The sequence below is a fragment of the Rhinolophus sinicus genome, linkage group LG10 (genome assembly GCF_036562045.2).
Source record: "Rhinolophus sinicus isolate RSC01 linkage group LG10, ASM3656204v1, whole genome shotgun sequence".
Taxonomy (NCBI): Eukaryota; Metazoa; Chordata; class Mammalia; order Chiroptera; family Rhinolophidae; genus Rhinolophus; species Rhinolophus sinicus.
Genome location: NC_133759.1, coordinates 73,572,598 through 73,598,540, shown reverse-complemented (window position 1 = coordinate 73,598,540; position 25,943 = coordinate 73,572,598). Strand labels below are relative to the sequence as shown.

Sequence of the window (25,943 nt, the reverse complement as noted above, 5' to 3'; positions counted from 1 at the left end):
CAATTTCCCTTATGAACATTGATGTTAAATTCCTCAACAAAATACTAGCAAACCAAATTCAGGAAGACAAAAGGCATCCAAATCACCAAGGAAGAAGTAAAAGTATTTCTCTTTGCTGATATGATCTTATATGTAGAAAACCCTAAATAGTCTACCAAAAAGAAAAACTCTGTTAGAATTAATACATAGGTTCAGCAAAGTAATAGGATATAAAGTCAACACACAAAAAGAAGTTGCATTTCTATACATTAACAATGAACAATCAGAAAATGAAATTAAGAGAACAATTCTATTTATAGTATTATAGCATCCAAAAGAATAAAATACTTCAGAATTAACTTAACCAAGGAGATAAAAGACTTATACAATGAAAATTAAAAAACATTGTTGAAAGAAATTAAAGACATAAATGGAAACACATTCCAGGTTCATGGATTGGAAGACTTGATACTGTTAAGATGTCAACATTATCCAAAAATAACCTGCAAATTCAATGCAATCCCTATCAAAATCCCAATGTCCTATTTTTTGCAGAAATTTAAAAAAAACACCCTATTTTAAAATTCATACGGAATCTCAAGTGACCCAAAATAGCCAAAATAATCTTGTAAAAGAGGAACAAAGCTGGAGACTCATACTTCCTGATTTCAAAACTTACTAGAAAGCTACAGTAATCAAAACAGTGTGCTACTGGCATAAAAACAGACACATAGACCAATGGAATAGAATACAGATCCCAGAAATAAACTTTCTCATATATGGCCAAATGATTTCTGACAAGGGTGCCGAGATCATTCAGTAGAGAAAGGACAGTCTTTCAACCATTGGTGCTAAGAAAACGGAATAACCACATGCAGAAAAAAGAAGTTGAACCATATAGAAAAATTAACTCAAAATGGATCAAAGATCTAAATGTAAGATCTAAAATTATAAAATTCTTAGAAGAAAACATAAGGCAAGAGCTTCACGACACTGAATCTGGCAGTGATTTCTTGGATGTGGCACCAAAGGCACAGGTAATAAAAGAAAAATAGACAAATTGAACTTCATGAAAAATTAAAAATAATTGCATATATATAAATTTTTGTGCATCAAAAGACACTATTAACAGAATAAAAAGCCACAGAAAGGGAGAAAATATTCTAAGTCATCTATCTGATAAGGGATTAATATCCAAGATATACACAGAACTCCTAAAACACATCAACAAAAAAAATGAAAAACCTAATCAACCTAATTGAAAAATGGGCAAAGTACTAGAATAGACATTTAACCAAAGAAGATATATAAATGGCCAACAAGCACACAAAAAGATGCTCAACATCGTAATCATTAGGGAAATGCAAATCAAAACCACACTGAAATATCACCTCACACCCACTAAGATGGCTACTGTTAAAATAAACAAACCCACAAACGTCGGGGAGGATACAGAGAAACTGGAACCCTTGCACACTATTGATGAGAATGGAAAATGGTGTGTGGCAGTGTCTCAAAAAAATTAAAACCAGACTTACCACATGATTCAGCAATTCTACTTCTGGGTATTTGCTCAAAAGAATGAAGATCAGGGTCTTAAATATTTGTACATCCATGTTCATAGACACATTAGTGACAAGAGCTAAACATAGAAGCAACCCAAGTATCCCTGGATGAAGGAATGGATAAACAAAAAGTGATATATAGAAATGATGGAGCATTATTAAGCCAAGAAGAAAGGAAATTCTGACACTGCTATAGCCTGGATAAATCTTGAGGACATTATCCTAAGTGATACAAGTCAGTGACAAAAGGATAGTTACTGTATGATCCCATGTATATGAGGTATGTAGAATGGTCAAATCCATGCAGATAGAAAGTACAATGGTGGTTAGCAGCGGAAAGGTGGAGGGGGAACAGGGAGTTACTGTTTAAGGGGTAAAGACTTTCAGTTTTGCAAGATGAAAAGACTTCTGGAGATGATAGTGGTGGCGGTTGTACAACAAGGTGAATGTACTCAATGCCACTGAACTGGACACTTAACATAGTTGAGATGGTAAATTTTATGTGTATTTTTACCACAATTTTAAAAAAGTGTTATTAAGTAAAAAAAAAAAAAAAAGGGAAAGAAAAGAGAGAGAGAGAGAGATCCATATCTGAATTCCTGGAACCTAAAATGCTACCTTACATGGCGAACAACAAACAAATAACTCTGTAGACATGATTAAGTTAAGGATCTTGACACAGAGGGATTATCCAGGTGGTCCTGAAATGCAGTCAACATGTACCCTTAGAAGGGGTGGGAAGAGGGAGGTTTGAACACAGAAAAAGAGGAGAAGGCAACGACACTAGGGAAGCAGATACTGGAACGGTGTCGTCACAAGCAAAAGAAGGCTGGTAGCCATCAGAAGCTGGAAGAGGCAAGGAATGGGTGTTCCCCTAGAGTCTCCAGAGAGAGAGCATGGCTTTGCAGACATCTTGATTTTGGCTCCATTAAAACTGAGTATGATCTCCAGAACTGTGAGAAAATACACTTCTGCTCTTGTAAACCACCAAGTTTGTGGTAATTGTTACAGCAGTCACAGGACACTATAATAATACAGTGACATTTACCGCAATGGGGGACACTAAAGGAGGACGAGATTTCTGCATGGGATGGAATAAAATTTTTGAATGAGACTTACTATTTCTGAGGTGCAAATAACACATTTGATAATTTGCATTAAATAAACAGGGAAAAGCAATGGGGCTAGCTGCAATTCCCTAGGGAAATAGTTAGCAGGGAGGAGAGCAGGGACCAGCTTCAGCCAACAGTATGGAAACCACACAGAGGTTGAAAACCCTACAAAAGTGACCAGTAAGGGGCATCCAATGAGGCCTCAGGCATTAGAAGCCAAAAGAAGAAAGTATTTAATGAACTGAGGAAAGGTCAACAGTTTTGAATGCTACTTATAGGTCAAATAATATGTGACCATTGAATTGTCCAATATGGAAGGCACATGCTGACCTTGACAAAGGCAGTTGCTACAGACAAGAGACAGAAATGAGAATAGATTGGTTAAAGAGCCTGGGAAGTAAGGAGTTAGAGAGAGCATGGAGACTTCCCATTTGTGCAATTGGCTTGTTTATTTAACCACATTCTTGAGGTTACTTAAAATCGTTGTACAATGGAGAGTTTTGAAGAATTTGAGAAAACTCCATTTGAGACATCTATGTTCCTTTCCAGCTTGGAAAAAAAAGAAAACTTATTCCCCAGTGTAATAGCCAAATATCTGCTAGGGAATGAATGTACTGAAATTGTCTAGAGTTTGCACAGTGTCTCCAAAAACTGGGTATTAGAGCTTTAATCTGAATTTGGACATCTGGGATGATTTACTTGCACTTAAAATGCATTTAAAAACCATCCATAGTAGGTAAAAGCATACAAATTTAAATATTAGTAATAACAAATTAATCAGTGTGCCACATGACAAAGAATTTCTTTACTTTCCCCTTTCCTCAAATTTTCCTACTCCTAGAAAGCAAACCCTAATGAGAAAAATAATTCAATCCAAGTGTAGACTATCTTAAATACTGCAGAGTAGAAATAATCACGTAATATTGGATTTTACTATGTACAAAGTATTTCCCTATTGGGAAAGAATAATGAGGACATTATTTTTGTTAAGAAAAGACATGAAGGCTTTCTTTAAAATAATATACATACAATATTTAAATTCTGGGAGAATATTAAATGTTTTGTCAGACCTAATCACATTAGCTCTCTCTATCTGTGACTAATAAAAGATCATTTCATATGATTTAGTTTGAAATTTTAATGGAAAAAGCACTATGTATTTTGACAACTTAGTATTTTCTTTCATATATTTAAAAATCTTTAATTAGCGTAATTAAAACAGCTGATACAATTCCTTGCACAGCAATAATTAAAAATTTAAAATACTCTCTTCATAGGAGTATACCTGAAGTGAGGCAAGAGAGAGCATTTTTTCCCATTAAAAGATTAAGTCCTTTTAGTATGTAGAAATATTTTTAAGAATTCCACAAGATTTCCTAATTCTAAAGTAATTGTTTTATATACACACACCTATGTATATGCATTTACATATGCAATAAATATAAATGATATGCATAACTATGTGCATATATATGATATAAATATATTTATGAAATGTACTTTATATAAATGCATATATATGAACTAAAGCACACCCAAATCATCCAATGAATGTTGTTGTTGTTGTTTTTAACTTGCACTAACATGTGGAAGCAATTCATACCCCCCCAAAAACACACAGACAGCCAGATTGCTTTTGCTCCTGGGAAGCCCCTGGGAGAGAAGGAAAGAAATTTCTACGTGATATGACAAGAGGGGCTTCCTGGGAAATTGAAACAGGTTAACATCCTCGTCACCACAGAAGCCTCAGGGCAGGGAGCTGGGCTCCAGGTTGGATGGTCTCTGTGTCTGTAACACAGATTACCTAAATAGCTGTGCGCAGGCTTTTCCTCCACGACTTTGATTCTTCTTGCTCCGGGAGGTATCACCAGCACTTCCACATAACCTGCAAGAGTCAATAAAATATGAAATAAATCTTGAGTTCTTATACGATCCCTTTTCTTAATTGACTTGTCATTTCTTCTTTTGGTTCCGGTTTTCTCTATGATATTTCAATACCTATGGGGACACAAATTCTATGTACAAAAGCTGTCATAATTTCAAGTGGAGAAGTTTCTTGGAAAGATGTTAAGTCCAGAGCACTATCAAGGACAAACAGGTAACTGCGTTTTATGTGAAAAGCTTACTGATACCTTGTGAACTGTGAGTCAAGAAAAAACACAATGGGCCAGCTAGTTAGAAACACAGTGGATTTTGGACGACAGCAAACAACCTCAGATTTTGCTCCTGGGACTCCTTTAAGTTAGAAAGTGTGGGGAAGAAGGACAGGCAGCTGGAGAGAAACAGCCAGAAGGGATCAGGTCCCTGCAGTAGCTGAGCATAAGACAGGAGAGACCGCGCCCTCCCTGAGGACACTAAGCAGGGGTTCTGAAATAGGCTGGAGACAACTAAGTGTAAGGCCCTCCCTCAGTCCAAAGCAATCTAGTGTCACCCAGGAAGGTGTCAGGCAGCTAGAAACAAGACACAATTCATTGTTGCTCAGGCAAGATTTTTCGGCAGAGGTTTAGAAAAGTAATGCTTGAAGTGAAATAAGATACAGTGGGATAGAAGAGAGAATGTGCAGAAAAAGTCAAAATCAAGACTTCATTTAGTGCAGAATAGTATAGAGTAAGATGCCTACTTTTGGCTGAATAGTTACGCTTTAAAATTACATTGAAATAGTATTTAATATTCTTCTTAGTATAACTGTGTAGTTCCATATATCTGATAAAAACCTAATTTCAAAATACTTTTAAAAAGGCACCATAGCTAATCCCAGAGTCATCTGCTTAATTATTCAAATTCCTCAAACTGTTGCAATGATTTGGTGTATACCAAAAGGTGGCATATACCCCACCTGGTGGCAGTGGCTGGAATTAGAGGCATGTGCTTTTCCAATCATAATTTCCATTAGCGAACACTGCTTATTCAATTTAACCATTTTTACTAATACCAAGCCATACAAACATTATCATTTTGTTACATGAACAAATAGGCAGCAATGGAAATGGAAACAAATGCTTACTGCCTATATGTCCTCAGAAGTAAGGTAAGAAAGTATTTGCACTCAATGAGTTTATAATCAAATTGGGAAAACAAGGCAGAAATACCTTATATACATATATACATATACATATACATATATATATATATATATTAAATAAAACTTCAAAAATTATGTTTAAAAGGTCACATGCAAAATGCTATGGTTACCTCCCTGCTAAAGGATATTAGTATGTTGTTTAAACTGTCCTCCTTCTCTGATCACATCACCACTCAAAAGGTTTGTTGCTATTTTTAACTCACAGAAGTGGGATTTATTTTTCCTTTTTCCCTTGTAAATGTTTATATACATTACTCATGTTTGAGAAACGCTGACATCAGCCAGAACCACTATGATTCAGAGGAGAGACAGTCAAGGAAAGCTTCACAAAGGAGGAAATAGATGAACTGTCTTTGAAGAACGGATAGGATGTGTGTGTGTGTGTGTGTGTGTGTGTGTGCGCGTGCACGCGCATGATGTGTTCACTGTATATAATAAATAAAAGTAAGGAAGTAAGTGGAATCCTTAGTAGCACAAAAATAAAATAATTCTGACAGAATAAGAAGATGTAAGAAGATGGTTCTACTGAAGAGAGTTTAAACGTATGCCCAGGACACTGAACTTATCAATGTGCAGCTACTGGACATTCTATAGCAATGAACTTGTTGATTAAATACTGGTTTAAGAGGCTTTGTCTGGCAGCAGGTGCAGGATGCCCAGCAATGTAGTTGTGAATAACAGTGTCGGGCGTCTAATGTAAAAATCCGTGGAGGCTAAGGTAGAAAATCCAGAAGGCACTGTGAAGGAAAAAACATTCTGAACTTGAGAACCAATAGAAAGTGGGAAAATAAACATTGACAATAATGTTTTATTATTGTTATTATTATTATTATTATTATTATTATTATGTGAGAATGGGGCCATTGTTTATAGGAATGTGGAAGTCAAGTTGTAGTAATAGTCCAATAAACACAGCTTTGGAATTGGTAGTTAATAAAATGGTGTAACACACCAGTAAAAACATCCAGGAAGCTCTCTGGAACTCCAGAGCAAGGTCAGGCTACTGAAGTACCTTTGGGAGGCATCTTTGCAGAGGCAGTCATTTAAGCCATGAAAGTAAGTGGGAAAAACTGAGAGACTCCACCTTGGTGACAATCATTAACAGAGAGATTAAAAACAAAGCAGGAAAGAACAGAGAAGGAATAATCCCAAGAAGGTGGAAAGTTGGCTATGTTGGTACAATGGAATTAAAGGATTAGAATATCTCAAGAAGAGTTATTGGTCAACTGTGTCATAAGCTGTAGAGAATCAAAGAGAAAGGAGATTGTGACTGGATGTCACAATCAAGAGGTGACTTAATCTCTGAGCAAATGAATTCAGCAAAGTGTTTGGAGATGTAGAAAAGAAGAGTAGATAGGGAAAAGTAACTGCTAACTCCTCTTTGAGTTTAGCAGTAAACTACTGTACATTAGGACAATAGTTATAGCTAAGTTTATAGTTACAGTACAGCAATTTTCTATCATTCAATTGGAATGGTTTGGAGGATAGGTGAATTAAACTGAATTTAATTAAAGAAGAAAGAGATGAAGAAAATTATTAAGCAGACATTTGAAGAAAGATAGCCAATGACTGGGGGGCTAGATATTTTTCAGTAAATGAGCCATTTAGCACAATTGAGAATGTGCATTTTTTAAAGAAGTGAATGTAAGAGTGGCTACTGCCAAGTTTAGAAGTTGCAATAAAACCTATAAGGTCAATATCATAAATTTTATCCTCACATTATGACAGTTTGCTTTGTACATAGGAACATCCTATCTTATCTTATAACCAAAAATCCCATTATTAACCATCTTAAAATGCTGATAACAATCATTTTCGTGGTAGTTACAATGAAAAATACCACATTTTGAACAACTGCTATGTGCTAGTCACTATTATTATTTACATAAATTATTACATTTGATCATAATGATGACATCCAAGGTATATATTACATTTCTTATTTAATAGATGAGAAAATAAAGGTAGTAAAAATAAAAACCTTTTTCATGGCTGTATTGTCAGTAATAAGCTGACTCAAGCTTTGAACTCAGATGTCTCTGATTCTACTATGTGCTTTCAGCTATGACCCACTGCTACTATTTTATAGAACAGAATACATGACACTATGACTCTCCTACTGCTGTGGCAAACAGAGTCTAAGAGCTGTGTTCTTATACTAAGAATAATACATGTTATGCACATTTTCTTCTTCGTGTACACGGGGAGTACTTCAAAGGTAACCATAGTGATATTCAGCAATGAGGTATGTAGCACTTTTTCTAGGATAAGTTCTCGAACTTAATTGTCAGACCTCGTACTGGTAACTATATAGTTCCACAACTGGCCAAATACACAATTTACCTTTAAAAGTTCCTTGAAAAAATTATCCCCTGGCTAGGCAAGTTACAATGAAAAACATGATAAATGTACAAAAAGAAAAAAAAAAAAAACCCTTTTAAGTTTATTTTCTAGCTCCAACAAAAATGATTGAGCAAACCCTAAATAGAGCACAGGGACAGAAAACACCCACTTGTGTCTGCACATGTGTTACTCATACAATATATACAGCATGCATGGCCAACTGGACCATGTAAGGCTGCAATTCCTTCAAGATATTTTAGGAAGTCCATAAACTATAAGGATAAAATTGTCTCAAGGGAAATGAATACAACATTCCGAAAGTCACAAGGAGATGAAGCCCGTGATATAATTAAGGACTTGAGCAGATTTTTGGTTTTGAAAGTCCTCAGTGTAACGTTTCATTATCCATTGAATTTACACATATTACTGGATCACACACTATGCTGACCACTGAGAACATGGTCCTGAACAAAAATCAGAATGCAATTTTTCCTCATTGATCTTCGAGTCTAGTGGGGAAGTAAAAACCAATGAATGTTCAATTGCAAATGTGCCTGGAGCTACGCCATATGGATACAAACATGGTAAGCATCACCAAACTAGTTGTCAGTGGTAGGAGGTGGAGGTTGTTCCGGGAACACCGCACTGAATAAGTGACATATGAACTGAGATCTGAGTGATGTCTAGGAATTAACAGGCAAAACTAAGGGGAAGCTAACAGAACCATATTTTTAAAAGCACGGTGTTGGAGGACACATGGACAGTTGGAGCATTTGTAAGAAATCTAGTGGCCATAGCTTAGAGGAGGAAAGGGACCTGGGTGTGAGAGGATGCCGACAGACAAGTAGAAACAGCATCACGTAGGACATTTTTTTATGGTCAAAGTTAAGAATCGTTGTCTCTACCCTGTGAGCAGTGTGAAACTAGCATGGACTTTTAGGAAGAAAGTAATATTAGTCTCTGACACTCCCAATATCTTAGGCATCATAGACATTTTCCAAATACCAGATGCCATTAGTATAACTTACCTATAGCAAACAAACAAATGAACACAAGTATAAATTAAGGTGCAATAAAAACAAAGGAGGTTGAGTAGGAATCTGGGGAAAAAATGTATCCACATAACTGCCGACGGAATGACGAGCATCACTCGAGTGTTAACCGGTTATTTCTGTTTTCTATGCTTGGTGGGAAAATCAAGTGTTATCACAATGAAATAAAGATATCAGTGCTAAATATGCACCAGTATTCTTCGGTGATCTGTTTCCATGCATATGAAATAACTGGACAAGAACGCGCTTCAAAAATTCTAGTATCTTTCAATCTTTAGTCTTTCAGTCTTTATTTGAACTTATGCATCATAAATACTTTACCCATCACAATCAGGCTGATAATTGCACTATAATTGCATTACAATTGTACTTCTTAGTTGAAAGTCTGAGAGCCTGTTACACTTACATATGACTTTTCTCATTGAGTTCTGGCAGATTTTGACTTGTAGGACCTGTCACCTTTTTCATAGCTTTGGAGACTGAGATTTTGATCTACAATTTACCCTGGGCCTTAGTTACTTTTAGGCTTCAAAATTTTCCAGCTTACTTACCTTTTATTCTACTGGGGGCTAGCAAAAGGTTGTATTCAACTTTAGAGGGCCGTGTCTAATTTTCTTTTCTGAAGGACTTTTATCTAGAATGAACTGTTTTCTTGAGTATTCAAACATCAATGGCTTGTCCTTTGTATTTAAACTAATACATAGTTTAGTCTCAGGGTTTTTGATATTTGAACAAGAAAGGAATTTCAAATAGGAAAAAGTTGACTTATGGAATATAGGCATATTAAAGATGATAAAAATATAATCACAAATACTAAGACAGTTCAATAGGTAGATGTCCAGCTAAGAAACTAATGTAAACACTGTAATGTCTGCTTCCTCCCAGTGAACTTGAGGACCTGAGCATAAAGCATTATCTGTCTATAAAGCATATTTGTAGGTCATTATATTTCAGTATAGATAATATTACTTTTTGTTGGGGATCACTTTAAAACTTACACTGTATTGATCATTCATAATCATTTCCTCCTGATATCCCCCGAATAATAATATTTATAGACGAGGAAACAAAAGAATAGAGAATGACTTGCCACTATTAATACGCCCGGAACATCATCCCATCTTCTGACTCCCCTGTTATTGTTCCCACCATGCAACATGGCTAAAGACTCTCTGTTTTCTTTTCCCTCCAAAGTTAGTAAAACATTTAGAAAAAATAAAGAAAATGGAAAGCTGAAAACCTGAAGACGAATACTCTCAATAGTTGCTTCAACCTGTTAAAAATCAATTATTCTTTTAGACATCATGCTTTGCATTGGAGAATAAGGTCCGTTAGAAATCTGATAACATTTGCCAATGCAAATTAGATTATTCCCTTGCTGCTACAATTTATTAAATGCACAACAGATGACTTCATGTTTTCATTATTGGGAAATGGGCTTGTTAGAATTTCTGGCTCATATCACATGTATTGTATATCATCAAGACAAATCATTCAATACCCATTACAAAAATCTTCAACGGAATCAAAACTGATGTGTTAAGTCAAAGTTCTATGTAAATTCTGTCCCCAAAGATTGTTCGGATTATTAATTTTGAAAAATATTAAAAAAAAATTACCTGCTCCTCTGGTGTGATTAAAATCTCCTTTAATGATTTTGCACGATTTTCCATTGCCATTGCATACACCACAATGATCTTCCCTTGCAAGAGACCCTAATAAACCATCACAGCCAACTTTCTGTAACAAGAGAACAATACATCATAAAGTGAGATTTTTCTTTTTCTGTTTTAACTACTAATTTAGGACAAACATAATCTCTACAACCTAGACATATTTAATTGACAAACTAGTAAAATGTCATATTCTTTGGTGCAAACCAATACAGCAAGCTCATGTCAAATAATATTATCTGTCAAGTGATCAACTAGCACGATAGTGATGAGAGTATTTTTCGTATATTAAAATTAAATGATATGCTAAAGCAATTTGGAAAAATATTGAGACAAATGCAATTTACACAAGGCCCAAAGGAAATCACATTTCTATTAAATATAACACAATTAATCTCATTCATTCTACTCAACATAGAACAGATAACATATTCATTATATGGATGGCTCCACTTCTAAAGTAGTTGCAAAGCCAATGCTGAATATTAAATGTTAACTTTGTGAAAACCAAACATAAATGTTTATTTTCACTGCAGTTCACGAATAAACTTCTATGCCCGTCTTCTTTGGCATCCGGCACACAAATGTGAGTAAGAACTGCTCACAACCCATGGCTGCTATAAGAAAATATAAACAGTGGGGAAATTAATTTTTATATGCTCCCAGAAGAATTTTGTTAGTAAAAATCTTCTGAGATTAAATCACTGACTCTTTCCTAGTGAATAATGTTAGTCTCCCACCGTTCAGTAAATATGATCATATTTTGCCAAGCTATGCATACTCAAAGGGCAGAATTTAATATGTCAGTATCGTCAGAAATAAATGGTAGGATGACACAATTACCTCGAAATAGGAGCTGCAAGAGAGACAGATAATATATCCACTTAGAACAAGTTAAAACTATTTTAGAGAAATTTTTAAAATATTAAATAAAACAGAAAAAAAACAGTCTTTTGCTGTGGGTGTTGGTGCTGTGATGGGGGAAGCAGGCGATGATAAAATGCAGCTGCTGGATAAATATCCTGAGAGAACAAAAATCACATGAAACCTACATAATATTGCATCCCTTCCTTTTGTCAAGGGAGGGTGTATCAGTATCAAGAGAGATAAAGCAATGCATTCGCGGAGAATTCTGACCAGCGAATCAAAGCTTATTTGAGGAGAAATAAAGAGAATATCTCCGAAAGAAAGAGGTGGCCACCACAGAAAATCCACAAAATACAACAAAAGTATGGGAAGAGTTCACTAAGCAGGAGCCATGAAATGACCTGGGAGTCCTGGGGTAGGGAAAAAAAAATCTCTCCTTCATGTTCTAATGAAGAAAAAATTTAGAGTAGAGCCTAAAGTGGTTTTGAAATAACAAAAGCACCATGTTTTGCTTTCTTCCAGCATCCCGTTTGTTTCTTGGCAAATACAACAAACTCAATAAATGGTATATAGATGATTACATAAATTAGTACCTAGTAGTGTCTCAGGTTTTTCTAACCCTTGTAGCTGGGATATTACAAGTCTGCAAACCTACAATAAAAGTCAATGACAGACATAATGCCATGGCTCCAAGATCATATATTTTTAATATAAGAATCAAAGATTTTGTATTTGTAATTGATAGTCTCAAATATCCACACTTATCAAAATATACTCACATTAACTCCAAAAGTTGAAGATGGATGACTTTGTTTAACTAGTGGTACCTGAGGTACCACTGGCGTGATAGAGATGGGAGGATAATGTGGTAATACAGAGTAGAGCTTTCTCCATCTTTTCCATGATGGAAACATCACAGAGCCAAATTGGGTCACCAGGAGAAAGCTGTTTTCAACTGCCCTTCTTAGTCCACTCACCAAATTTAGAATTCTACATTCAGCTTCAGTACTACTATGAGCTTTGTGATAAAACAAAACACTCAAGCCAAACCCAATATATAGAAGGTTGTCAGTACTTAAAAGAAGCATGTTTTTAATTATATTGAAAGACTGAATAAAGCATTTGAGTTAAAAAGCCAGAATCTTGAAGTATTCCAATGTTCTCAGAAGTCACAATCCATTTCACAGAACTTTAATTATAATAATCAGATTCACATAGCACTTATGCATAATTTTTTGTTGCTGTAATTTTAATGTCTAGCTAGAGCCCTGCTTACACAATACCGTTAAATGAAATCATAGCAATTTAGGCTATTGTATGTTGCATATACAGTTGGAAAAATAATTTTTTTGAAAAATAAATTAACTTAAGACATACACTAACCTGACAGATTTACATAAAATGACAAAATAAAATTAAAAGCTTTAATTGCCCATCATCTACTTCTAAAAAAAAATGTAGAGGTGAATACCTGCAATGGTTTTTTGTTGTTGTTGTTGTTTTGCTTTTTTTTCACAGACAAATGAAAACTACATTTTGGGTTACTGCCATATTCTGGTAAAGAATAAAGGAAATTAATATGTAATTATGAGACTGTTTCTTATGCCAATGGTATTACATGATTCTGTGCTATAAACTTAATAGCATCCTGGGAAAATATAGAACTTTAGAGCTGGTGAAGCATTTAAGTTTCATGTTGTTTTCAAGTTTTTACCCAGAAGTCCATAGACTTCTTTTGGACTACAGAAGGATCCATTCATAGCTCACAATTGTTTTCAAATTTTGGTGTGTGTGTGTGTGTGTGTGTGTGCTCAGGTGTGCATTTTTCTGGGGGGAAAAAGCAAATTTTTCATCAAATTCTCAAAGGAGTGTATTATACAAAAAAGTCAATGACCATTGGTCCAACTACTTCATTTTACAAATTAGTTAACGTTTGCAAACATATTTTAAGTGATTTTCCCAAGAACACAATTTCTTAGTAGCTGCCATGGATCCAGTGCTGCTCCACTCAGATACTCATTTTCATAACTAAAGGATTTATTTCCCTTCCATGTCTGGGAAGTTTATCAGTTGATGGCTCTCAGCCATCAACCCTTTTCAGAAATTGCCTAGCCTGAAGAAAACTGCCTTTCCCAAGGTCATTATCTCCTTCCCGGGGAAGCTTGCATCCAAATGTTTGTAGACGCTGGGGGTAAAAAGGGCAGTTTATCTCACCCCAAATGGGGACAACTCTGAAGAGCCATCCAAGTTTCCATGCTCCCCAGAGGGTCGGCTGAGGTCTTGTGACTTCACTACAGCTCAACTCGCCCCTCTGCCCAATCCTGTTCCCTTCCCCTCCCACACCGATGTTGATCATGAAAACACTTCATCATTAACTCCCCAAATATTAATTAAACTCCCCGCATATTAATCTTCCGGGAAAGCCAACCTGAGACAGTGGCAGAGCAGTAACTAGTAACTTCTAAGTCCTAGCCCTTGATCTTTCCACTATGCTCTTCATCCTCACTTTAACAGAATTTCTATCTTTCTAATGACAAAGAAACGCACACAAATGCATGTAGTAGATGAAGATTATTTCTTAAAAGGAAAAGAAAGGGAAATGAAAGGGTTAAGAATAATAAGATAATTGAATATACATTTAAAAATCAGTTGATTCCAGTCTGTTGAAATGCTTTAAGATTAAGTGAACAATAGGACTGGTTTTATAGCTTTTTACCACATGGCTCAGTCTTAGACCCAGTACATGGAGAACTGGAGTGCTTGCATTTTTGGTCTGGAATGTTTTGACATAAAAAGCCCAAAGTGTTACAATTTTAGACCTGTTATATGCATATGACAGAATTAAAATCTCAGATTCTTTCAGATAGTAATGGGTATTAAAGACTAGCTAGTCCAAACCCTACATTATACAAAGTAGATCAGACTTGGTCAAGGTCAGAGTTGAGTCAGGAATACATCCTCATCTTTTGAATCTTGGTACACAGTTCTCCACCATACCATGTGGCTGCTCAGTGGTCCCCAGTGCTACCTCAGCAGACACAGTCTCCCTTTTAGAATGTCTTACCTGACACCTGCCATTTGCACAGATATCCAATCCCTGATAGCCACAAGAAGTTCCATCCATCACTTTTTCTGACAGAAGAATAGGCTGTTCTTTTCCAACAGGAGAGCAAAACAAGGCACATGGTTTTTCTACATACAGAGTAGATTAAAAAAAAGATACTAAGCATAAGTGACTCCATAAATATTTTTATCTCAAGCTTTATTTTTCAGAACAGTTGATGAGTGAAAAATATAATTTGATGTGAACTAGGTAATGTTCTATTAGAGTAGATAATACTGGAGGGTTATTATATCTCACTTTTAAAGTCCAATACACTAATTTTCAATCCTACGCATTTAGTGTTTTCTAATTGAAAAGTTACTAAAGGGAGAAAGAAGAACTTCCAAGATGAGCAATTCTCAGAAGATTTTCCGTTACGAGGATGTTTAGAAATGCAATACAACCCCATGAAAACAACCAATGGTATGCACAGTCACTGAGGTCCTGGCTAGGACTCAGCCCCCTTTACTGCTTAGTCAAAAAGCATGTTGGTACATAAGGCATCGAGGTTGAGAACCACTGTTCTAGGTGAAGAATTCTTGAATGGACGACCGTCTTCTTCAGTGCTTCATGAAACAATACGGTAGGATGGTTAGAGTTAAAACACTTGCCTATTAGGCTCAGTCAAAGAATGCCAAAACATTTCTCAAGTGCCGTTTCTATTTCTAAGCATCCAAAAAGGAGCTGTAGTATTTGGTAACACCAGTAGTAGGATTATCCAAATCTGAAACTTCAGAGCAATTTCCATGCTACATTACTACTCTATTGGCTTGACACCAGTGGGGCCCTTTACTGTTTATTAAGCTCATATAAATAGAATGGAAAATAGTTTACAGTCTCTGACACTGATCTCCGCTATGTCTTCAGTTAAGTTCCACGTATGCTGCTGGGGTTCTATAAATACCAAATGACAGCCAGAGGCAGGGAACTGGCTATCACTTTGCAAAGAGAAGACAGACAGTTAAATGAGCCTTCAGAATTGAACATTTCAAACAGTTTTCACATGTGGCTTCTGAGTCCTGCTCTGAACAATTCTGAGGAGTTGGAACAAAGCCGTCAATGTGCATGGTTTTGAGATTTTCCTTTAAGATGCCATTAGAAGCTGCAATAAAGCATTTCAGTGTGCTCTAACACCTCAAAGTAGGGTATGTTTATTCAATGACTGCTTACTATGTCATATCTTTGGACTTAAAAACAGCTGCTGTAATTGTAACACTTTAAAAGTGGTATGTATTTATGTACAGTTCTCTTTCTGGGGTTTTCATTGAAAAGAGGAGCAAACCAGATATATGAATAATGTTGACAGGAGTTAGTCTAGAAAATTCCACTCACATTCCAAGCAAGACTGCAGATAAAAATCTTTGTATTTCTCCTTTTACAACATACTGTCAATTCGCTGTGCTTACTTTAGCTTTACAGATGACATAAACATTTGATACCAATCTTCCTTCCTGGAGTGCACCCTCGAGACTGGGACAGTATAGAGATCCATTTAACATGCCAGGACTTGGCAGGTAGGCTCTGTCTTGATTTAAGAGGCCAACCCTTTCCAAGATATGCATTAAACATGGATTTCAGCCAAATTTCAGCACGAGTATGCAAAATACCTGCATGTTAAAGCCATGCCTCTTTTTTCTCTAAAAATAAATGTTCACCACTGCATTGATAGCCTCCATTTAAGTCTCTTAGCCATAGATCCATGTATGTGTATTATATAACAGAAATAGTCACTTGCATTTTAAGGTGCCATATGTTATTAAGACTTGGAATGTTTAAAAGCATTGTATATTTCAGGGGGTAGCCGGTTAGCTCAGTTGGTTAGAGCGTGGTGCTAATAACACCAAGGTTGCCAGTTCGATCCCCATATGGGCCACTGTGAGCTGTGCCCTCCTTAAAAAATAAATAAATAAATAAAGGTGTTGTATATTTCCATTTCTTGCATAGTGCTGTAATACATGAAGACTACTGTGTATTTTGTTCATCATACTGACTGATGATATGTGTTGCAAAAATGTATTATCAAAAACACTAACCTGTTCACTATACAAATATCTATTATGGATTATTCTGGTGATAAGCATTGCTTTATAAGAGTTAGGAATTTATTTGATTATGATTGCCAATGTCTTCAACATTTTAAATTGATCCCCATCCGATCCTGACATTTTTTTTTTTAATCTGAAGGGAACCTATTTCCTATCTCTTATTTCACATCTGAGTAAGCAGATTTCAGATGAATTTAATGTGATTAAACCGCACAGCGAGTTAGAGGCAGAGTCATGATTAACCCTCAAAATATCAGACGGTGATTTTCATGACCTGAATAGTCATCTTGATTATTTTTTTACAATGACAATATATTGTTTATATATTTCAAATTCATACAACAAATATTCATCAAAAGCTTCATTGCCAGACTGAACACTAGGCGCAGACAACAGAGAGAATACAGACATAATAAAATCTGCTGTCACAGGGTGCTTGTGGGGTACTTGAAAGAGACACATACCCAGTTGGGAAGATCTGGGGGATTCTTTTTTTCTAGAGGCCTTGAAATAAATTGAGTCCAAAAAATCAGTAGAAGTTTTCCAGGTAAATAAATTAGGAGAGAGAGAGATCAAGGCTTGAGAAAGAAAAGGTATTATGCCAAGAAACGAGCATGTTTACGGGCTGAGAAATAAGAGGGCAAGGTGGATATGAGGCAGGGAATAGCATTCGGCCTCCCTGTGCTGGAGACTAGAGGGAATGAGAGAAGTCCAAGGGGTGGGCCACAAAAACGGCCTTATAAACCAGGTAGGAAAGTTTGAGATTGGTCCTGAGAGCCATAGGACTCAGGGAAGTGTATTACTTGGCACAGTGATAGACAGATCTGGCCTTTAAAAAGGCCAACCTGGCTGAAACAAGGAGTAGGGGCTGGAGGGTGAGGCTGCAGCCAGCGCGAAGGTGAGGAATCCGAGTGAGAGATGGTGCAATTATGAACAAAGATGCTGGCAGTGGAAAGGTTTGGACAAACAGGGTTTGCTGACTGATTCCAGATGAATGGAGACTGAAGAAGGATTGTGGCTTAGCTTGGTAAGGGGGTCAGTGCTGATGCCATTCTCTGTGAGAGCCCAGTAAGAGAAGCAGAAGGTGGGAGTGTGAGGGAGGAAAGGAGCAGGGGGTATGTTCAACTTGGAGCACGCTGATTAGAGATGAAGGGGGGCTATTGGGTGGAGATGTCTGTGCAACACATGAGTAAGCAGCTAAGGAGCTCAGGACAGAGCAATCTGGGCTGGAGGTGAATATGTGTGTCCCTGCAGCATACAGATGATAAACAAAACCTACCAAATAAGTCAGATTATCCTAGGGAGAAGACAAGAAGGGCCAAGATGGATTACGGGAAAATTCCCATTAGACATATCATTCATTCACCTAATATTTATTCGGTGCCTAGCCATTTCAGGTACTGTTTATGGTGCTAAAGATACACCAGTGCACGAAATATGACAACGAGCTCTGTCCTTACAACCATTATTGTGGGGCAGATAATAAATAAAACATAAAAGTATTACGGCAGGGATAAGCTCTGTGAAAAAAGAATAAAGAAGGGAAAGGAAAGGCTTCAAGTTAATATTTAAGAAAAGACCTGAGGGGGTGAGCGAATGGATCATACTGATATCTGGGGAAAGTGCTTCAGGAGGGAAAACAACTGCTAAGACACCTGACTTATTCTGGAAGGAACATGGGAGCCAGTGTGGGCAGAAGGGTGTGATGAGGGAATAGCAGAGATGAAATTAGAGGGTAACAGGAAGGTAGCAGAGGTCCTTATAGGCTATTAGAAGACCTTTGGACTTGAACTCTTAGTGAGTTGTGAAGATATTGAAAAGATTTGAATGGAAGAATGATGTGATATGACTGACATGTTAAATGTATCACTCGCGCTGTTACGTTGAGAATGAAGGTGGGGTAAGGACACAGGTGTAAGACCAGTTAGAAGCTCCTTCAGTCATCTCGGTGAGACAGCTTCTGGAGATGTGGGAAAATGATCAGATTCTGGAGGTGTTTTAAAGATAGGGCTAATGTGACCTTACTGATGTTTTAAATGTACAGTAAAGGAGAAAGAAAAGAAAGGGGAAAAAAGATGACGACGAGGTGTTTGGTCTAAGCATCTGGAAAGACGGACATACCAGTGAAGAGGATTGTGTAAACAGAAGATTGTGTTATCACTGCTTCTCAACTGAGGAAACAGTATGTCTGGCGATGGTGTGGGGGAAGAGAACATGACATGTTTGAGGCGGTGAAACAAGACCAGGGTCGGGAGTACAGGGTGAAAGCCAGCGGTTTTAGATGAAGCAGGAGATAAGAGACGGGAGCAGAGTGGGAGGGTTATGTGGTGTAATTTGATCTTTACCTGAAGAGTTATGGGAAGCTTCTGAAACGTTTTAAGTGGGAGATGGAAAGGATCAGATTTGCATTTTACAGAAAGACCTCTAGGCTGCTCTGTGAAGAGTGAACTGAGGTGGGAGTAGAGTGAAAGCAAAAATGTTACTTTGGAGCCATTACAGGAGCCCAAGCAAGAGACTCTGGAAACGGAAGTTTAGAGTAGTGAGAGTGGAGATGGAGTGGACAGATATTCAGGAAGTAAAATATGTAAGACAGGGTGATGGACTGGATACATGGGGAGGAAGATGGAAATGTTAAGAATGACACGTTTCTGGCTTGTGCAGCTGAAGAGCTGGTATAACCTTCACTGACATAGGACACACTAAACAGGATCAGAATGGACGTGGATTAGAAGGATTAAAAGCATGAATTTAGTCTTAAACCTGCAGATAGTCAAGTAGAAATTTCAAGGAGGAAGTTGAACATACAAGTTTGGAGCTCAAAGGAAAAATCTGGCTGAAGACAGAAATTCATGAGTTATTTGAATATTTGAAGTCATGAGAATAGATGAGATCACCTAAGAAGAATATGTAGAGTCAAAACAAAACAGCATCTGGGATAGACAGAAGAGCACACCAGACATAGGGTAAGAAAGCCAGGACAGTGTCATGTCATAGAACTAAAGACACATGAATGTTTCAAGAACCAAGGGGTGGCCAACTATTTGAATGCATCTGAGAGGTCAAGTATAAAAAGGACTGGAAACAATTCATTAGGTTTAGTTTCCATGACAGTCCTTGATGACACTAGTGAGATCTGTACTGTTGAAATCCAGGCTGAAAGTAATGAAACAGAGGGCTGGAGAACAGACAGCTCTTTTGAGAAGTGTGTCTATGAGGACAGAAGAGTATAAGTGCACCAGCTGGAGGCGAGCTATGAGCTTGAAGGAAGGTTTGCATTTTTTCATGGAGGAGTCCTAAATATGTTTAAACATCGAATGTGAAAAATCAGAGAGAGCAGACTAAGTATATAAGAGAAAGTAGGGGTGATCAATAAGCAAGCTGAAAAGGCAAGATGGGGATGACATCCAGGGTACAGTTGGAGCAACTGGCTTTAGAAAGGAGGAGCGAAAATTTTGCTATATACTAGAAAGCAGGTGGAATGCCTGCAGATATAGTTAGGCTTCTGTGTTTGATAGCAAAAAGTCGAGGAGGTAATCATCTGATGGCTGCTTTTCCCCCATTATGTAGTGGAATCATTTCCCCTATTGCTTGGCACTTCCCATTAGTGCTTTGTATGCTCCGATGCTTACACAGAGGGAAGAGTTTTATCAGATGGGGGCACTGGAACTGATAAACAATGGAGTTTAGGCTAATAACAGGAGTGTTATTACGGAAAGCATAGTCCAAACTAAGAGGAGAAACAATGAAAGGGGAGACTAGGGGTGTGATGGTCAATTAAGACAGAATTCACCGTCACTTTTGGTCACTGCAAGTCAAACACAGAGCCCGCTGACCATGAGCAAGAATGGTCAGTCTCAAGTAATAAGGCAACGTATAATTTTCTTTGCATTTTTATTCTGATTAAAGATTTACAGGGAGTTGCAAAAAATAGTACAGAGAGGTTCCATATACCTTTCACCCAGTTTCCCACCATGGTTACACCTCAGTAACTATAGTACAATAGCCAACCCAGGAAGTTGACATTGGTACATGTATGTGTATAGTTCTATGCCATTTTACCACAGGTGTAGATTTTATAGTCAACACCACAATCAATATACTGAACTGTTTCATCAGCACAACGCTCTCCCTTGTGCTACCCCTTCATAATAACAGCTATCCCGCTCCCCACCACCATCCCTAATTCCTGGCAACCACTAATCTACCTGTTTTCCATCTCCATAGTGTTGTCATTTCAAGAACGCTATATAAATGGGATCACAAAATATGTGGCCTTTTGACATTGGCTTTTTTTCAATCAGCATAATGCTCTGAAATGACAAAAGTCATTGTGCATATCAATAGTCTGTTCCTTTTATTGCTGCATAATATCCCAGGGTCTGGATGGACCTCAGTTTCTTTAACCATTCAGCTACTCAGAACCTTTTCAGTTGTTCCCAGTTTGGGGCTACTGAAAACAAAGCTGCCATGAACATATGTATACAGAATTTTTTACGATTGTAAACTTTCACTTTTCTGGGATAACTGCCCAGGACTGCATTTTCTAAATTATATGATACCTAAATGTTTAGTTATTTAAGAAACTGCCCAGCTTTTTTCAGAGTGGCTGCACACACCATTTTACCTTCCTACCAGCAACGTATGAGAGACCCAGTGTCTTATCCTCACCAGCATTTGGTGTTGTCACTCTTTTTCATTTCAGTTGCTCTGATAGGTGTGTAGTAATATCTTTCTATTTTTCAATATATTTTGAATCAGTGCTTGTCATTGTTACATGTCAGTAAAGGTAGAAAAAACAGAGCTCTGAAGTACTTAGAATAGAATCTGTAAAATCACACTCACTACGGTTGCAAATAAAGCACTTGGCAAACCTAGATGTCTACTTCATTAAGACAGTGGTGATCTGGTCCATCATACCTTCATCCATGACAGCTTGCCACTGAAGCACATGCTTTGGATACGAAGTTCTAACACTATAGGCCTGACATTGCCAGTCTCTGAATCCAGGCAAACCTGCAGGACAAGGTGGATTCTCACATATTCTGTATTGTTTTCTGGGACCATTACAATCCCTTGCTTCAGAACCTGGCCTAGAAAAGATAGTACAAATAATCAATTTTATCTTTTTTTATGTTAGCTACTCATTGTATTTTTTAAAAAGTAAAAATAAAAAAATTAGGTATACTCCTTTACATTAAATCTATTTTTGAAAATGTGGACTCCCTAAATTGGTAATATTCAGAACTCTATATGACTACACATTTTTTCCAATCCTCAATCAATTTAACTTCCAAAATACATGAGGAATAAAAGCCAACTTGCCATGAAAATCAAAGAGAAAAGGGCAGAGATTGGGGACAAAAATAGAAAGCCTACAATTCCCATGAAGGGGTTTGGTTCTAAGAATTACTAAGGAGATGCTTCTAATGTTTTCATAGAAGTTCTTTAAAATCGCTTGACAAGGATTTGGGCCACCGAGCCCACTCCCAGAGCTAAAGCATAAAGCCGAAATGATTTTCTCACACTGTCCTAGGATCGCTCTTGAAGGATGCTTCTCATGCTGCCCGTCAGTACATGTGCTTAGCATGTTTTCATTTCTCATCATTCTCCGCTTCTTTTGACATTGATTTTGTTCTCATGCCCTCCCTCCTTTTCTGAAGTCCTACCACCTTCTTGCGCTTCTCACAGCTCCTTTAACTCTTGACTTACTTCATCTAATACATAGCTCCTGCTTATTCAAATCCAACATTTGATTTGATTTAATCAAGAAACCACCCTTTGTAGCATTTATTTATTCTTACTAGAAGGATGGGTCTTACTCTTTTTTTATCAAAGGGAGTTACTATATAATAAATTGAGGGACTTCTGTTCCCAGTGTGGAGAGGCTTCTTTTGCTTTCCAACATGGCTTATCAGCAAAGTCTCTGCATTTCAAACGTGAAGAGAAACCTGCCCTCCCCCAATCCCGGAACTGTGCGTTTACCCAGGACACTCGCGCTCCCGACGGCTGATGCCAGAACTGCAGGTTCTGCTGCAGGGACTCCACACGCTCCACTCTCCGGCCGCTTGTCCAGGTGCTGAGGTCCTGCTGGTACATTCTCCAGCCTTACACCACTATTCCAAAAGTTATGTCTTAGGTGAACAAATCAGGGCACAATGGAAAATCATTCACTGGCCTATAGAGTCACAGGAATTTCGATTAAATCGGGTCTACTAGAGCCCCCAACACATGGAATTGAAAAAGACCACCAGTAAGTCCGCACTTGCTTTTTGCCATGGTAACACAATGGTCCCCCTTTCCCAGTTCTCATGTCAGATCAAACAGTCTTGTCATGAAAGTAGCACACAGTTATCTGTACGATAGCCCTGAGAAGTCAGGACTGGGACAGGGGTAGGGTGGAGAGGGAATGTGGGATTCCTGGCACTGGCCAGGAAAGGAAAACTAATACACTCGAAGAAACAAAACAACTAAAGAGACGAATAAAAAAAGCATAGATTCATATGCAAGAATGGAAAACAAGACATAATTGTGCTTCTATAAGTAGGGTGAGGCAGGCATTGTAGCAAATTTAGCAATTTTGATTCCAAATGTCAGTGATCTGGGGACTCTCCTTATAGTTAAAAAATAAGTATTATTTAATTTTAGCACTTCCCTTTATGTTTTTTCTTTCTTTTTTCTGAAAGAGTTCCCAATCAAATTCAAGCCTTAACATTACAAGCAAGTTTTCTTCTGAAAGCTGTTGGTTGGAACTACTTGGGCAATTAAACTCTTTGAATGAAATTCTGTCATTTCATTCCAATTATTCTGTAGCTTATTTGGTATTTATTTATTCACTGAGAAAGGCAACTGTGAAGGAAGAGAAAGGAGTATGCTCCTTCTCTTTTTTATATTTATTTTTTCATTAAACAAAAGCAGTGAAAGAGGCTATTGCTGGGTTACTGAGGAATGGCTGCCCGGACTTGATGGACAGATTATTATAATTTCTCCTTATTCCTGGAAAATCAGATATGTGATGGTCATGGCACATATTTTCAAGGTGAAAATTAACTGAACAAAAGCATGTTGAGAATAATAAATAAAGATTAGGAAAATTTAGATTAATAATTGTATAATGATGGGGTAAAGCAAGCTTACCCTTCAAGTGCTAAACAATTTTCTGCACCTAAGGGCAACCTGATATATAAGGAATTTTGAAGAAATTACAGAAACACTCTGACCCTCAGTTTTCCCATTTCAAAATGTGAATGATAATCATATTTACCTAATAGACTTTTTTCAGAGTTTAAATGAAGCACTAAGCACAATGCATAGACCCTGTTCAGGATTTAAAACAGCTTAACAACAATAATAAATTATGTGTGATTATATTAATTTTATTAACAAGTTTCAAGAAATCTAATCAAAATTCTATTCATTCTGCTCTTAATCAATCTATAGTTCTTTAAAAATTTATTTTGAGAATGTGTTTTTAAATGCTGTTTTTAGAAGAGAACTTAAAAACTATACTACCTAGTTTTGTTTGAGCCCAGTTAATGCTTTTCTATGCAATAAAATAATTAGTTCCTGCAGATTTTTTCTAATCATATTAAATTCAACCTCTTTTAGATTCAAGAAGTTTTAAATCCAGGCCTAAAAAAAATAAACCTCAACAACTCAGAATGTATTGATATGCTAAGTCTGTCATTAAATAAATTGAGATTTTGTAGGAAGATTCAGTCTAAAAATTTCAAAAGGGGGGAAAAAACATACCCTGTGAAAACTTTTAAACAACTTACTGGTTTTAAGGATTTCACAATGCTATGCCATTCATGGAAAAAAAGAATTCAAAGTGAAAGCTGTCAAACTTCTGTTGGTCAAATTGTTTTGGCCTACTTGAAGGGTGTTTATTTTTCCCAGAGTGAATGTCATAGCTCCTTGCCCATTTAGCAGCAAACTGGCATTAAAAGGCTGGGCTAGAGTTCACATCAGACTAAAAATATTCTGGAAAAGACGGGGACCTACACTTGCACATCATTTGAACTAGACCATATCTGGCAGACGAAGAGAAATGGAAGCAGATATGTAAGCCAAATTTGCATACACAAATAAGCTGAAATTTAAAGAAGGCAAAATATAATATTTGAAGTTCATCACCTTGCCGATAAGCAGATCTCTGGATGAAACAATAGAGAACTGCTTCTGTGTCTTCTAGGTGGGGGTGTGCTTCAACACTGGGGCAAATGTCAAATGTGTTCTTTAAATTATTATACCACATAGTCTATTAGGTTTGCATATAAAATGATCCTAATGGAGTTTTTCATAAATTTTCTAGCGGCATGTTTTGTCTCATTTGTATTTTTTAGCCTCAAAAAAGGTATTACACATGGTCTAAAAATGTCAAAATTTGTCACATTGACTAATTCAGTGTGATTTATGAAGATGCTAAGGGAGTATATAATATAAACTATTTCTGGGACAGTACATGACCTAAAAAAATGGATGATATTTCTATTCTGTCAAATTTCTATACAGATATGTCTAGGAAGTTCACAAAAACACCACATTGGAAGAGGTCCCCGAAGAGTAAAAAAAAAAACACCATTGTTTTCTAACCAAATCTTCTCATATATACATTGTTGGGGGAGGGAAGAGGAGAGAAGAAAAGAAAGGTAACAAACCCTGTACATTTGTAAATGTGAGATTGCAAGGATATTACAGGCTTTATTTTTTCAATAAAGAATGATCATGGTAACTTCAAGAATCTCAATTTAGGAAAGTAAATAACTAAAGTATATTATGTAGGGTCCTTCAAAATAGTCTAAATTGCTAGTAAATTGGTATCATACTTTCCTTTCCCCTCCCTCAATTACTAGCAAATATTATAAGTAAAAAACACATGTTTCTTGGTTTTTATCAAATCATTTATCAATTCCTTCACCTCTGTTCAATATAAATGTAAACACAGATGATAATATTACAAAGAGAAATTAAGAAAGAAAACAGGCTGCTCTGAATTTGGGAAAATGCTATGTATAAATAGATTAATCCCTATCTTCCCAGGCATTTTGAATCATAAAATTCTGTAGGCACTTTCTCAGACTTAGTTGTATACTCTTAGGTAAACTAGTTATACAGCTAGATTA

At 36.8% G+C, this 25,943-nt stretch overlaps 1 protein-coding gene across 1 annotated transcript in view; it reads right to left on the bottom strand.

The window, feature by feature from the left end:
* The window catches only part of ADAMTS19 (ADAM metallopeptidase with thrombospondin type 1 motif 19), a 232,146-nt gene that overhangs the window by 60,983 nt on the left and 145,220 nt on the right, over positions 1-25,943 (bottom strand). Inside the window, exons 12-16 of the mRNA XM_019756011.2 lie at positions 22,804-22,934; positions 21,739-21,911; positions 14,738-14,865; positions 10,753-10,873; positions 4,461-4,541 (exon numbers count right to left, since the gene is read on the bottom strand). Coding sequence (XP_019611570.1) covers positions 4,461-4,541; positions 10,753-10,873; positions 14,738-14,865; positions 21,739-21,911; positions 22,804-22,934 — 634 coding nt within the window. The remainder of the gene's footprint in view (positions 1-4,460; positions 4,542-10,752; positions 10,874-14,737; positions 14,866-21,738; positions 21,912-22,803; positions 22,935-25,943) is intronic.